We start from the raw sequence: 15,179 nt of genomic DNA, 5'->3' as shown, positions 1-15,179 counted from the left end.
GATACAATATTCATGAAAGATATACATATATACTTTAAGAACACAGTAAAGTATTTTTATGTTTTCATATTTAAGGGTTAACACATTATAGAACATTAGTGTTTAAATGCAAAACAAATTATATCATTGACAACTATTTGTTGCTGATAAGCCATCAGGGTGGCACCATAAAAAAAAAAAAATCATACCTGATGGGCGAGGTATTTCCTTTCCTAAACTTTTAGGAGTTAGATCCAACGGGTGTGGCTGCAAGCACTGTTTCTGAAAAAGAAAGTGAGCAAAAGTCAAGGAAAATTCTTAAAGCTAAACATTAACGTTGGGCGTCGCTTTGTGTAGGAGTCATTTTAGATAGGGTCATAGAAGAGTCCTGTATAGTGTAACAAGTATTTATTAACAGGTTTAAGTTACACATGGACATTACATTTAACTTTAAGAAAAAATTACAGAGCAAAAGTCTGGTACAACCTATCAAGTGGGAGCCTTAGCTTTTACTGAAGTACTTCTCTGGCTACTCACCAGAGGGCAGCCTTGTTGTCACAATTAGTCCAACAGTTTATGTTAAAGGATTGGTTACAATTTTAGTAATGTACACTGTCCAAAATTTTTAACTAATGATACCCGAGCTAGTATTGGTTTCATAAGTGGAAATTTTCAAAACCTATCTTTTTATTTCTTGAATTGAAGCCATTGGATCATTTGTTCAAGTGATTATTTAATCATGCAGTTTTTATCCTCTCACTTTTTCTCATTTTTATGTGAGACATTTTCACTGTACTTTATTATAGTATGACATATCTAATACATAATTTAATAGGAAATTTTCATTTCAGTTGCAAATTCATCTGTTAATTCTGTTAGCCAAATAAGTTCTAGTGCAGTTTTATCAAAGGGCTTAGAAGAATTGGATGAGTTGGGGCAGTCTCTTTTAAAAAAAAGTTTACCTGTAACTTCTGCAGTTAAATATGAATTTCCCAGGTAAGATTAACTTAGTCTCTTTGAAAGTGTTCATGTCATGCATTACCAAACTATTATTTCTTTGATATAATGATGGCTAATCATGTATTTTTGTTTCATGGCATAAGAAGGGCAATATCACACTGAATGTATATTTTTTTTTTTTTTTTTTTTCAAATTTTAAATCAATCAACAAATTCCCCCACCCCCTAGAATGTTAGAAAAAATTATTCTAAAGTTACATTAAGTTACCCTTCATTGCCCATCAATAAAATAGTGTGCCAGAAATTATTTCATATTTTGTTTGACTATGTTTTATTTATATCATGTGGGCAGCAGTTAAGTGAACCTGAAAAAAAAATCATGTCTATATATGTGTGGGTGATGAACATTAATGACAAATTATGAATGAAATTTTTCGCACCTCCAAGATATGCAAATTTTTTACATTATCCCCAGACATAGCAAGCTATCTTACATGTTTTTTGTCATCCCCCCCAAAGATATTGATCTTAACAGTCAGTCAGTGATTATCAGTAAAATATTGTTGATGCTGCCATATGACTACTTTTTTAAAAAAAATTTATTTTATTGTTGAGAATACTGAATAGATTTTAATTTGTTTCACTTTGAATTGATTTTCATTAAAAAAAAAAAAAAAAAAAAACTAATCATACATGTATGTGTCAATATCCCTGAGGATATACTTTTGTTTTCATTAAAAAAAATAATCATACACGTATGTGTCAATATCCCTGAAGATAAATTGTTCATCATAAAATTGTTAGGCTATGAAAATTATGAATTTTCACTATTTGTGGTGTGAGTTTTGCTTTTTTCTCCGTGATAAGATTTCTATCTTAAGTATGTTGTTGATTAATAATCAAATTTTTTTTTATTAATCTCCTTTTTTAGGATGGTATATTTAAAATCATGCTTAAAACTATATCTCTAGTAGTCATAAATTTTAATTTATTTTTCTAGCACACCTCAGAAAGTTCCTTTAAGTCAACTAATTCAACAACAAAAAGTTCAGACAAAAATTGAGAAATTGTCTTCACCTATATTATCTTCTACTGTTACTTCGACTCAAGTAACACCTAATTCACCATCTGTAACAGAAGCATCTCTATCCTCTGATAGGATATCTCCAGTGAACAGTCCAGCTCACAGTAGTGTGTTATCTCTAAAAGACGTTTTTGTACCCTTAGAGACAATTCGGCCAGGTATTTTTACTTTATTTATTTATTTATTATTATTATTATTTTTTTTAAGTTCCTTTTTAGGTTAATTCCTCTCCCCCTTTTTTAACAAGATGCAATTAACTGTACAAAAGTTAATTTCATTGTAGGATCTCTTCATAATAAATTTAAATCCTAACTTCAGAAGATTGAATAAAATAAATCAGTGTATGGTTTATGGGCCAAAGCCTTCTTTTGGTCTACAGATTTAGTGCAATGTACTAAACATTAGATTCAAGGGTACTTACGTATTATCGCAACCAGGCCAAAATTTGCATAAATTGCCAAATTTGGCGACCCTACTTACGACAATCCTACGTGTTATACGTAGTTTTGTAAAAAGTGCATGTGAAGATTCACAAAATTTTCCTGCATTTTCGTGCAAATTTTTGTAATTTATCAGAAAATAGCAGTGTACATGGATAAAAAGTCAAGAGTGTGCGCAGTGCCATTTTTGTGCAATTCTGGGATGTTTTTTTAAGTAAAAATAAGTCGACGTGTACATGGTTATGGCGAATACGGTTTTCAATCAGTGCTAAAAGCAATAGCCAAAAGATTTCCGCCGAAAAAATAATTCTGCAACTTATTCAAATTCGAAACGGAAGGGTTTAATTGCTATTTTATATTTTAAAACAAAATAATATAAAAATCTGTATTAAAAATTATCTGTAATTAATAAATGTACATTTTCTTTCTATTCATACTTTTTTACTGAAACTTACAAATAGCGCGAACCTGGTTGCGATAATACGTAAGTACCGATTCAAGATTTGAATTTAATTTTTACATATTTTAAAAATGAATTGTAAATTTCCAATTTATTTGCCCCGTTGGTATATTAAAATTTTTGAGTGTTTCATCTGCTATTAAAATTTTTCTCCAGGCTTTATAATTGCAGTTTAAGTGGATGGATGAAGTAAAAAATAAGAGTTAAAAATGGACTATTTTCAATATTTTTTTTATCCCTGAGTGTTTATTTGGCTTTCTAAATTATAAATTTTGCAACATTCTGTCATTAAAAAAAGTGTATCAAACATTATATAAATACAAGACCATATTGAAAATTGAATAAGTAATACAAGTTATCAAAAGAAATGGGGCTAAAACAAATTATTACTTTATTATGTATAAACAAATATATATAATTTAATATATAATGAAAAAAGTTGTGAGCTTGGAGATTCAACCTTTCTCTGATTTTAACTAGGAATCTCAGGCTGACAGGTTTTGCCAAAATTCACCATGATTTTTGAATACCTTAATGTGAATATAATTGCAAATATAACATGTGCACTTATCAGGACTAATGAAGAAAGTAAAGCTGAGATTTTAAGTAATATTTATGTATTCTTCCATTTACTTTAACCTAAGCACTATGGTTTATTTATTAGTTACTGCAAGCAGAATGTTCTAGACTTAAACCGATTTGCCGACATCACTCTTTTTTACTTGTGGTATTAATTGTTTTAGCATTATTTCACTTTGAAATCTAATTTACTTCCCAAAATTAATTTTTTAAGGGAATAATAATAAAAAAAAGTTCCATCAACCTTTTTATAACTATTAGGTCACACCATTTTTCAAGCTTCACCTGAAAAATCATGAAAAATCTGGCCTATGAAAAATTTTTAGGGAAAGGTCAGCAAAAATAACTTTTTTCTGGAGGAAGTTGAAATTCATCATATTGTACAGATCAATCTTCTGAGGTAATAAAAAGTTCCTATTTTAGGAATGATTGTCTGGTAGTGGTGAAAGGGTTGCTCTGGGCAAAACAGTGGAAAATCATTGGCTTAGAGGGTTAAAGAATGCCAGGTTTAGTGCATGCATTAAATATCAACAGGATGCTGTGCTATATTTATCAAAGGTATCGCAACATCATCTTTGTCCTTTAAATAAATCTGAAATATACGTAGGATTATATATCGTAAGCAGTGTATATTGCTAGTCATGCATACCTGTTCATGAATTATACTTAACTGAGATGGTATAAGCATTTACATGCAAATATAATCACATAGTTTTAATTGCATAATTTTAATGCTGCTTTATAATATATATATATATATATATATACAGTCAAAAGTCGTTAATTCAGACACCCATAATCCGGAATGATCTATAATCCGGACCTCAAAGCTACAAACTTTCTGCGCATGCGCCGCGTTGATGCATGCGCGTAAGGCCTTTACCGCTGCGAATTTGCGTGTGCGCGTGCGTAAAATACGTTTACGAAAGCGCGTTTAATGTATAACGGACGGGATAAGCTAAGCTAAAATTCTCTAATTATCTATTTCAGTTAATGTTGCAGATTGCGTTGTTCCTTAATCTTCGAATTGGATCCGAATTATTATTTTTTGCAGACTGTTAGAGCAATTTTATAAAAGTAAGCTTGAACTTTCGATTATGTCAAATAGAATTTCCGATATATATTTACTAATATGTAAAGGATATACAAAGCGAAAGTATCTTTCGGAGTCCATTAAACAAAAAGTGGAATTGCTGCAAAAAATGGATAAAGCCATATCCTTTGTTTATCTAAACTTTGTTTATCTTTAACACCGCAGCGTGCGGCGTGCAATGAATTGGAAGTTGATCTGTCAGCACTATCCTTATCTTAAGGGCAGATGTTTTTCCATCTTTGATATGATTTAAATCAAATGCCTCCTCATTATAATTCACTTCTGATAGCGAAGAAAGTGACAGAGGTTATTGAAAATAAAAAGTTTCGATTGACAAATTAGTCGGTATTCTCGACACAGCAATTATAGGACTTGAACAGCGAAACTTTGTAACTGAACAAGAAATTATGTCTGTTTATAGAATTAAAGAAAATGTATTATCACATAAAAAATGAAGCAACTTAAACAACTTACATTGAAAGAAATGTTTAATAAAGTAAACAAATAAATATTAAGCTTTCTTTTTGTAAATTTTGATACCCTTTAGATCATAATTGTTCTTTATTTCGTAAATTGCGGTTTCATATTTTTAATTTTATAATTTCTGCATGCCATTTTACCAGATTTAAACTGATGATCTATAATCCGGAATCGCCGAAGTCCCGACGAGTCCGGATTAACGACTTTTGACTGTATATATATATATATATATATATAATGTGATTCTAAGACCAAATATTTTCACAAATTTGTTAATAAAGCATTTGATTTTTTGGTACATTTTGATTTTGCACCTGCCACACATTTTTGGCACATGTGTGCATAACTAAAAAATACAATGTACGTGTGCCATTATTACTGGAAATTATCTACAGTTAAAAAAAACGCACCAAAATACATAGCAGGTGCATAAAGATAAAGTACCAATTTTCCATAACCATAATCACTCTTGATATTGTAATGTCTATGTGTGTGTATATATACAGGGTGATTATAATTAAAGTTTAAGTTTAAAAACGCTATAAAAAAAGAACCACTGATGAAAATGATGTGAAATTTGAAAGGAATATTATTGAAGAAGGCGGAAAGCGTATGGCAGAAGAAAAAATTTAGTTTTGAAAGTTAGCCACAGATGGCGCTGTAAGCGGCCAAATCACGACGAGAAATGATTCGTAAAACAACGGCTAAGGTGGAAGTTACACATTAAAACGTATTGACAAATTAGAATTGTTGAATAATTTTATTTGCATGACTGTACATATCACATCGAAAGGGACAAATCGGTTTCATGAGTTTTGCAGCGACGTACCGCATAAGAACCATTCATCAAAGAAGTTCGGAACTGTCTCGAGACTAGCGCAAAACATATTCAATATGGTGTCCACCATTGTGTGCAACAAGTTGAAAGCGACAAACAGCATGTTCCACAACGGATCGCAGTGTCTCCGGGGTGATGTTCAGAATGTGTTGTGAAATGCGTGCCTTTAATTCCGCTAATTTGCAATTGGAGCACGGAACACGACATCCTTCAGATATCCCCACAGCCAGAAATCACACGGAGTAAGATCAGGCGATCGGGACGGCCAGGCTGTAGGGAAATGACGGCTGATAATTCGAGCATTTCCGAAATGGCGCCTGAGCAGCTGCTTCACGGGATGTGCAATGTGCGGAGGAGCGCCATCTTGCATAAAAATGATTTCATCCACACATCCATGCTGTTGCAGAGCTGGAATCACGTGGTTGCGCAAAAGAGACGCATACCTCTGACCAGTGACGGTTGCGGTAACAGGATCGGAAGCACCCGTCTGCTCGAAAAAATATGGTTGTAGGGTGAATGATGCCATAAAGCCACACCATACAGTGACCTTTTCAGGATGAAGTGGTACGGGGTGCTTTGCCAATAGATTTTCTGTTGCCCGTATTCGACAATTCTGGGTATTCACGTATCCTGTCAGATGGAAATGGGCTTCATCTCTCCACAAAATTTTCCACGGCCATTCATTATCCACTTCCATGCGAGCCAGGAATTCTAACGCAAACGTCTCCCTAGCTGTCAGGTCAGGCGGAAGCAACTCCTGCACATAGCCAATTTTGTACGGATAGCATTGCAGGATGTTTCGTACAATTTTCAGCACCGTGCTCGTAGGCCTGTCCAATGTTCGTTCAATTCCTCGTGCATTGCACGGTTGCACACCACCGGCCGACCCCTCCTGTAATGCTGGGGCCACTTCTTCAACTACCGTCGAATGCTCCCGTTTTCTCCTTCTACCAGATTGCACATCAAACGAACCTGTCGTTTCGAATTTTTGCATCATTTTCTTTAGACCTACGACACTCATTGGACCAATGCCTTCTTTTATACCCTTCAGTGTCCTGAAATTTTGCAGAGCTACTCTTGCACAATCATCATTCTTGTAATACAGCTTTACCAGCAGAGCGCGGTCCTGCAGTGAAACACCCATGGCAAACGTCTGAGACGCAAAATGAGGAACAGCCTGGTACCTGACGGCTTTATAACACTGAAATTTAACTAACATTTTAATTTACCTCTTCTTCCGCTTGCAGCGCCATGTGTTGCTAACTTTTGAAACTAAATTTTTTCTTCTGCCATACGCTTTCCGCCTTCTTCAATAACATTCCTTTCAAATTTGACGTCATTTTCATGAGTGGTTCTTTTTTTATAGCGTTTTGAAACTTAAACTTTAATTATAATCACCCTGTATATATACAGTGGTACCTTGAGATACGAGTGTTCAACATGCGAGTTTTTTTTAGATACAAACAGTCACTAAGTCCAGCTTTTGACCTGAGCTATAAGCCTGAATTGAGGGAACAATAGATAAAATAACAAATGGAATTTCCACAGGAGATTGTAGAGGAGTTGGAAGTAAAAAAGGCTGTCTCTTCAAGGGAGATAAAGTAAGGATGGAGGGGAAATATTCAATACGGGGAAAAGTTTCAGACTTGTTGAAAAGAAACACCCTGAAAGGGTTGCAATTTGTCATGCAGTGAGGCTATTTAATGACTCTTGCCTAACTAATTTCAGAAACATTCTAAAAGGGAGAAGGAACTAAATCTATTTGGACAGGTTTCTGTTGAAACATCCTTCAGATGAAAGTGACAGAAGCATGGCCAAAATGAAAAGAACTGCTGAAGGAAAAAATAAAATTAAACAAAAATGAGATAGTGGGAATTTAACGTGTATGTCATATGTTAATCTAATACGTATGTATGTGTTTATTTCTTTAAATTATCATTTATTAGGTTTTATTAAAAAATTAAGTTATTAGGTTTTAGTTTATATATATACAATTGTTTTCATTATAAACATATTTTTTTGTAAGTTGGAAAGATTTTTTGGGGGGCAGGAATTAATCGTATTTCAGTGGAAACATTTATTTGAGATACAGAAATGTTAACTAGCGAGCTCATTCACGAAACAAAGTAAAATCATATCTCAAGGTATTGCTGTATATATACGAATCAAATTCCTTATTTCCACTGTATATATATGTCATAATAAAAGCAAAGGAAATGACGGAGCACTGTAGATGCGTAGTTATCCTATATTGAAGAGGAAGTAATCTGATTGCGTCGTAAGCTAATGTGTTGACTTCGTAAATAAAACTTGGCAGTAGAAGCGATTTTAATTCCATTTTTATTTCCAATTGATATTTGTGGCCACAATCACTTGGCACTCTAGTCGTGCCTTTCCACAGAAGATTTACATTTTTGATATTGTTGGGATAGAAAGCAAGAGAGCGAAATTACATCTTAGCAGAGTAGAGAACAAAAGCTGAAGTGCGTAGTTATGCAAGATGGAGGCACGCGAAGAGAAAAGTTTTGGTTTACAAGGACAGTTTCAGTTCCCAATGATTACGTCATCAGAGCTGCGCCGATCATAGAGTGATGTAGAAATGACGCAATGCAAAGAAGTTATTACGATTTTAGAATAGAGAGGAAGAATTAATGTTTATAGTTATATTATAATTCTGATTCATACATTTTTATCTTACATATTTCCCCCCTTCAAAAAGAAAAAGGCGATTAATAACTGTAATGTTTTCAGTTATTCCAACACATCGTGGGCGAATGGTGAGGCTATTCCATTACGCGTTCTGGCAGATGGTTAACGAAGCTGGGGTGATTGAAACACGGAGAAAAATGACGACTCAGGACTTTTCACTTTTAACAGCAAGCATATCTTTATTTTAATTTATAGCAGATGGCTTTTCCAGATGAAGTTAATCAAATAACTTATTCAGTAATTGAACTATTAGATACGACTGACTTTAAACTTTAATACATCATAACGTTCTAACAAAGAAAGAGGAGCATAGCGGAAGCATTAGCAGGACGAAGGCGAGAAGGCATCTGTCTAGGAGAACTTATGACGCAGCATTTATATGAAAGGTTTGCACTTGTTGATAATTAAAAGGTCTCACACTACGAAAACTTTGATAAGGAGTGGCTTGCACTGGTCTGGGATAATAGCACCTCGGAACAGTTTGCCTTGGAGAAACAAATTGATAATTATTATTTCCTAGACCATCCAACGGCATCTGAACTGGAAACAGTTTCCTAGCAAGAGTAATCCAGTCTTTCGGTGTGTCTATGTTTTGCACTGTTAACAGCATTCTTTGAGACTCAGGAAGTCCTTCCGTAAGTGCTTCCACCATTGTGGAATCTGTTAGTTTCAAGCTGGCTCCTAATTTCAACTTATTACGAAAATAAACATCAATATTATTAAATTTCTCGTATTTTAAAGACACAAAATCACTAAAAGTAACAGATTCCGATGTTGTGAAGTATGTCTCAAAAATAGCCTTTATGTTGTCCCAGTCTTTATCTAAACAATCACGTAAATAGAGGGCTAAAGCCTCTCCTCTAATACACTCTGAGAAAACAAATTTCTTTTCCTTTTCTGGAATGTTCTTTGCGGCACATTTCTCTTCAAACAATAGAAGATATTTGTCTATTGGAAAATTTGTACTTGTGCCATCAAAAATAGGGAATTGGAATTTCATTGTATCCACAATAGCTACGGATTGTTTCTTATCAGTTGACATTTTTGCCGTTTTTGAGCGTGTTAACATTCCAATCACAAAATCTTGAATTTAAGAGTTCGCATACACATCAATTTGAACACTAAAATCAATAACTTTAGAAGCACTTGATAAAATGCATAACTTTGGAGACGAGGGAAAGTACTATAACCTTTCCCTTTTTACCGAATAGCTTTCCTGCTGGCAAGACGCTTATAAATCATGCTGCTGCTTACGATAACGTTCTGATTCAAACTGCAATTTATGTATTCAAATATTATTAAGAAATATCTTATATGAAAAAGGATGATTTGATATGCATGGAAAAAATAAAGATTGTGATTTTTCAAGATATGTTGTGCTAAATTGCGTCATCGTGCTTTCCACTCTGCCACCTTCAAACCACAGTTTCATTACAATAATATGGCGCAGACGATTTTCGACCCTACAGGCGTGGAACTTCAGTGCAGTTTATTTCAACTAATCTCACATCGTTTAACGAATGTAAAAAATAAAAAAGGTAACTAGTCATCTGAATTCCCAATCAAGCCACTACAGTCTTCTCGGTCATCTACGCAGTATCGTAAGCTGTTGAGAGTTCCACAGCTTTCATCTATGCATTTTGAAATCATCACATATATATATATTATTATTAGAAAAAGGAATTATATATCATCTCCAAGGCAAAGAAATTTAATTAAAGCTATGAATAATTTTTCTAATAATACATAGCTTTAATTAAATTTCTTTTCCTCGGAGATGATATTTTCTAATAATAACTTATTGTTTTATTACTTAGCAACTTTAGTGAAAGTATTAAGCATTTTAAATTACTCATATATATATATATATAGAGAGAGAGAGAGAGAGAGGTAACAATTTTTAGAGGTAATAAGAATTTTCACACATTCATGGACAAAAAAAGAGAGCAATGGTTATTTTTATAGATATTTAGAAATTATTAGTATTTTTTGTGCTGAACTTTTGTTTAAGAATGTGTATTCCTTTTTTTCCTCCCATAAGAAGCTAACTACTAGCAAGAAGAAAAGTTGCAATCTTTTTAATTATTAACCTTGTTTTAATTTCTCTTATATCTATTTCAGGCTCCATATCACCTTTAAATCTACATGAGAAAAATGGCTTGAATATTGTCATTCATTTTGGGAAAGATTCTCCTAGGCCAGATATTACTGTAATGGTAGTTTCTACAATGAGCAAAAATTCTAGTCCTGTAAAAAATGTTAGTTTTCAAGCAGCAGTTCCCAAAGTATGTTAATCAGAGCATTTTATTAAGCTTCAGATTTTAAATTAAATTGTAGGGTTATTGTTATGCCTGCAATTAATTTATTTGATAAAACAATAATAAAATAATTCATATATAAATATCCATGCTTTTTGTATGATCATGAATATTCAAATAAGACAAAATGAAATTTTCAGTGCTTTAAATATTTTATCACTGTTTTTGTATATATTGTAGAGAATTTTTAAATACGGGTATTTGCCCCTTTACGCTTAGTAACAGATCAAATATCAGTTCAAATATCTGTAAGAGACTGATAGATATTAAATTTTACTCATTCTTGATAATTTAGTTCATATAAAAAGTTGTTCATGTTGTAATTCCTTTTTTAAATTTGACTTTAATGTTTAATAACTTTTTAATTAAATAACTTTAATGTTTATGAACACAAAATTCTTATTTTCTGCTGTAAACAGGCAGTTAATTTTATCAGCATTATTCTTTAGCATTCTTTTAGTTAAAAATTAATGTGAATATAAATATAATTTTATTTAGTCTATGAAAATCAAGCTTCAGCCACCTTCAGCTACTGATCTGCCACCACATAATCCAATTTTGCCGCCAGCTGCTATAACACAAGTTATGCTCTTAGCTAATCCTTTAAAAGTAAGTGTTCTTATGCATTTGACAAACATTTACAAGCAGTACTTAATTTTCTTTACATTTTCATGTCCTTTCTGTAACTATCATTTGAAATATGAATTAACATTTTTGATGAATGTGGAGTTCAAACAGTGTGGTGTCATAATAAATTTGTTCTGCACTTTTTTAGATGTTAGATTCAAAGCCTTATCATGTCTAGTTTGTTTGTGTAATGTGCTGTAAGCAACCTTGTTACAGTGTCAGCAAATAGTGATAGATTCTTAAAAATAACACCTGTGGAGGATTTTCTGACATATATATTAATTTTTTTTTTTTTTAATAGAACGCTGTGAATGAAAGGAATACTAAAGAAAACATAAGTTTTCTTTTAGTATATTCAAAATTTCTATTCTAACTGTTTTCTTAAATGCTCGTAATGCTATTAATCATATGCATATAATGTTATGGCACTTTTAGCTTTGAGATAGATTTGAGAGTAAATCATGTTGTCGAGACTTTCTGAGAACAGTACATTTTATTTATTTATGTCTTTGTGTCAGAGTATAAAAGTTATCTTAGAAATAATTATATTACTGGATCATTACGTTACATTAAACATTTGGATACATTTTTATAAAAGTTCCTTAAAAAAAGAAAAAAAAAAAATTCTTATTATTATTCATCTTGGTTTTGTTTTCCCTTGTTCTGGCATTATTTTCCATATTGTCTTAAAAAACTGCTAGTTTTGTAGCATACATTTCTTTATTAACTGTAATCTATGTATGTAAAAACTGAAACGGGAAATGTGTAAACAAAATTCAGAAAGCCATGATCTATAAACTGTCAAATTCTGTAATTCTTTCAGTGCTTTATTCCCACATGTACAGTTTATAGTATTAGATAATGGCAGATGGCATTATTAAAAAAATTTCAATTTTTCCTTCAAATTTTAAGATCTATAAAATGTCTCCGATTTAATACCAATTTTGTATCCAAATCTCTTAATCACAGTGTCTAGTTTTACTGGAGTTAATTATATATATCAAATGCGACATAACAAAGATTTCCCAAATTTCTGTGAAAAAAAATATTTGCATCATTTTTTATTGTCATTTTGTTAATAATTTTTTTTTATTTAAATCTTAAATATCTGAAGTAATTTACAATGCTATAGATGTCGCTTAATGTGATCATGGTTACTATAATCATTTGGATATTGTTATGGATTTGCCAAAGTCCCACCCATTTGTATATGGAAGCATGGAAAATATATTCCTTTTTATAATCAAGATCAAACTATTATAGAATATATTTTTTAAAACCAATGTGACAAAAGATTTTAAAAAAATTTCCCTCTTATTTTGTGTGTCTTCATTATGCTTTCCCAATGTAGTTAAATAATCACCAAATAAGGTAAAGAAATAGATTATAAAAATTGCTAAGTGACAGAGAAATGTTGCCAGTTGAGGAATTAAGTCGCCTAACAGCTTTTTTTCAATTTCAGTCAATCAGCCTCAATTTGTTGTAGAATTTTAATAAGTATGGATTTCAACAGCAATTAAACACAAGTCTTTTTTCTTCAGAAGCAAAAAAATTCTGCAGATTGTTTTCTTTTCTCTTGGGAAAAAAATTCTCTGAAAGCATCTGTTATAAACGAGGAATAAACTAAAATGTTTTATTTAAAATTTTGCATTTCCACATTCTCTTTCAATGATGTTTGTGTTTCAGATATTGAAATTAGGGATACAGTTTTTGTCAAATAATTTCAGAAACGTTATGAACTGTTCATACTTTCATATCTGCAATCATTTCCTCAACAATGAGCGGCAGTTCTGTTGACAATGAGCTTCAATCATCAAATGCAATTATGTGTTCAGATGTGTTTTTTAATTCTTAAAAAGTTAGCGAATGATACTAATGTTAAATCTCGAATAATTCTGACTTAATCAGGTAAAATTAATTCCCAGTTTTCTTCTTCCAGTGGTCACCAGTATAAGTCAGTATCCTCTCTTCCTTTTAAAATTCAGTAGGTCACAGCATACTAAAGGAATAATTCCATTTAAAATTTAAATGAATTGCATTTACAATAAAATATTTGCATAAATATATTGACCATAGTTTAGTTCCATATGAATTTTCAGCAGACCTTCAACTTGTCTTTATTTTCCGGGAGTTCAGCAGCACTGTTTAACAGATCTGTAGACAGCACTCTGAGCTTTTTGGATGCAACAACTAATGTTACATTGCAAGCAGTTATATTACATTCATAGCCAAGAGGAAGAATTGCATAGGTCTGCAAACAAAACTTAAAATTATAGTCTAAGTAGATTATTGGTAGGGTATTGAAGAAAAGTACAGTTGCCAAAATATATGAAATTGCTAAATCTAGCTTTATCCACAATACTTTAAGATTGAGGAAAAATTCTTAATGCTGCTGCATTGGGTTTGGACAACAAATCTAAGTAACTTCGCAGTGCTAAGTACAAAGATGTCGAAAGTTACTTCTAGAATGGTTTGATCATATATGCACTTCCAATATACCTTTAACTGGACATATAGTTCAGTCAAAGGCAAATGACATTGCATCATTAGTGATATGTAGTGAAAAAACTAAAGTTAACAAAGAAGGAGCCAACAACTGGTTGCATAAATTTGACTAAGTAAGAGATTCCGCAATATTAATGAAACTGGAATTTTGACAATCTTTTCGCAAATTGTACTTTCGGAATAAAAGGTGACAAGGGCAGTGGTGGAGCATGTAATAGACAACATTTAACTTTTGTCCTTGTGTGTAATGCAGATACCAGTGATAAATACTATCCTCAGGTGCTTGGTAAGTCCAAGCAACTACATTGTATTAAAAATATAAATAGTGCCTTTACCTTGCATCCATTCTTATCATAAGAAAGTTAAGATTGACAGCTCATCATATCATAAGTGGATTTTTCATTTTAATAGACATGTTCTTATGACACTGTACTGGTGTACCATAACATACATGATCTGAACTTAACTAGTGTAATGATTCGTTCCCCTTCCCCAATGCAACAAAACATTTTGAGCCTTTGGATCAAGGCATTATTGCATTTATGAAGTGGTCTTACTGCAAGCGACTTATGATAGCTGCAATTTTCTCTTCTGCAAAGGAGACAGAAATACCATCTTGAAGTGTGTTTGATGGAGTAAGTGCTATCCCTGGAAAATTTGTGTCATCCTAACACATACAGTATAGTTTTAGCAGAGCTCAGAGACATAAAAGTTAAATGGGTACAATGATACCATTTTTCCTGACAAATACAGTGGTCTCCAAAATATTGTGAACCCTCTGAAGAGTTTGTTAGTACAGTGACGATGTTGCCGTATGTGCTCCAGTGGAATTTGATGTATGAAGAGTTGTATTTGGTATGCAAGAAATGTCATAAGAAGGAAGTGAAGAGGACAATATCATTCTGCCCACCCACCAGGAAATGTTACATGCGTCAGATATTGTAGAATGTTTTGCTACAATGTCCGAACTGACCTCTAGTTTTATGGCAGTTGTCTGTAGAGATGCCCTTGAAGTAACCAGGCATTTTCACTCCTGTCTGCAACAGTGCACAATATGCAAGAATTTTTCATCAAAAAATTATCTGCAAGTGCATTTTTTTCAAGTCAC

General features: G+C 32.4%; 1 protein-coding gene across 2 annotated transcripts in view; it reads left to right on the top strand.

Moving 5' to 3' along the window:
• The window catches only part of Gga (ADP-ribosylation factor-binding protein Gga), a 74,635-nt gene that overhangs the window by 54,336 nt on the left and 5,120 nt on the right, over window positions 1–15,179 (top strand). For both annotated transcript variants that reach the window (XM_035355248.2, XM_085817723.1), the window contains 4 exons: window positions 831–975; window positions 1,939–2,180; window positions 10,743–10,906; window positions 11,438–11,548. In XM_035355248.2, the coding sequence (XP_035211139.1) occupies window positions 831–975; window positions 1,939–2,180; window positions 10,743–10,906; window positions 11,438–11,548 (662 nt within the window). The remainder of the gene's footprint in view (window positions 1–830; window positions 976–1,938; window positions 2,181–10,742; window positions 10,907–11,437; window positions 11,549–15,179) is intronic.

Source organism: Stegodyphus dumicola, chromosome 5 (assembly GCF_044657685.1).
Source record: "Stegodyphus dumicola isolate Sdum_Otavi_A_Nest chromosome 5, ASM4465768v1".
Taxonomy (NCBI): Eukaryota; Metazoa; Arthropoda; class Arachnida; order Araneae; family Eresidae; genus Stegodyphus; species Stegodyphus dumicola.
Note: the sequence above shows the minus strand (reverse complement) of the source record. Positions and strands in the feature narration are given on the sequence as shown.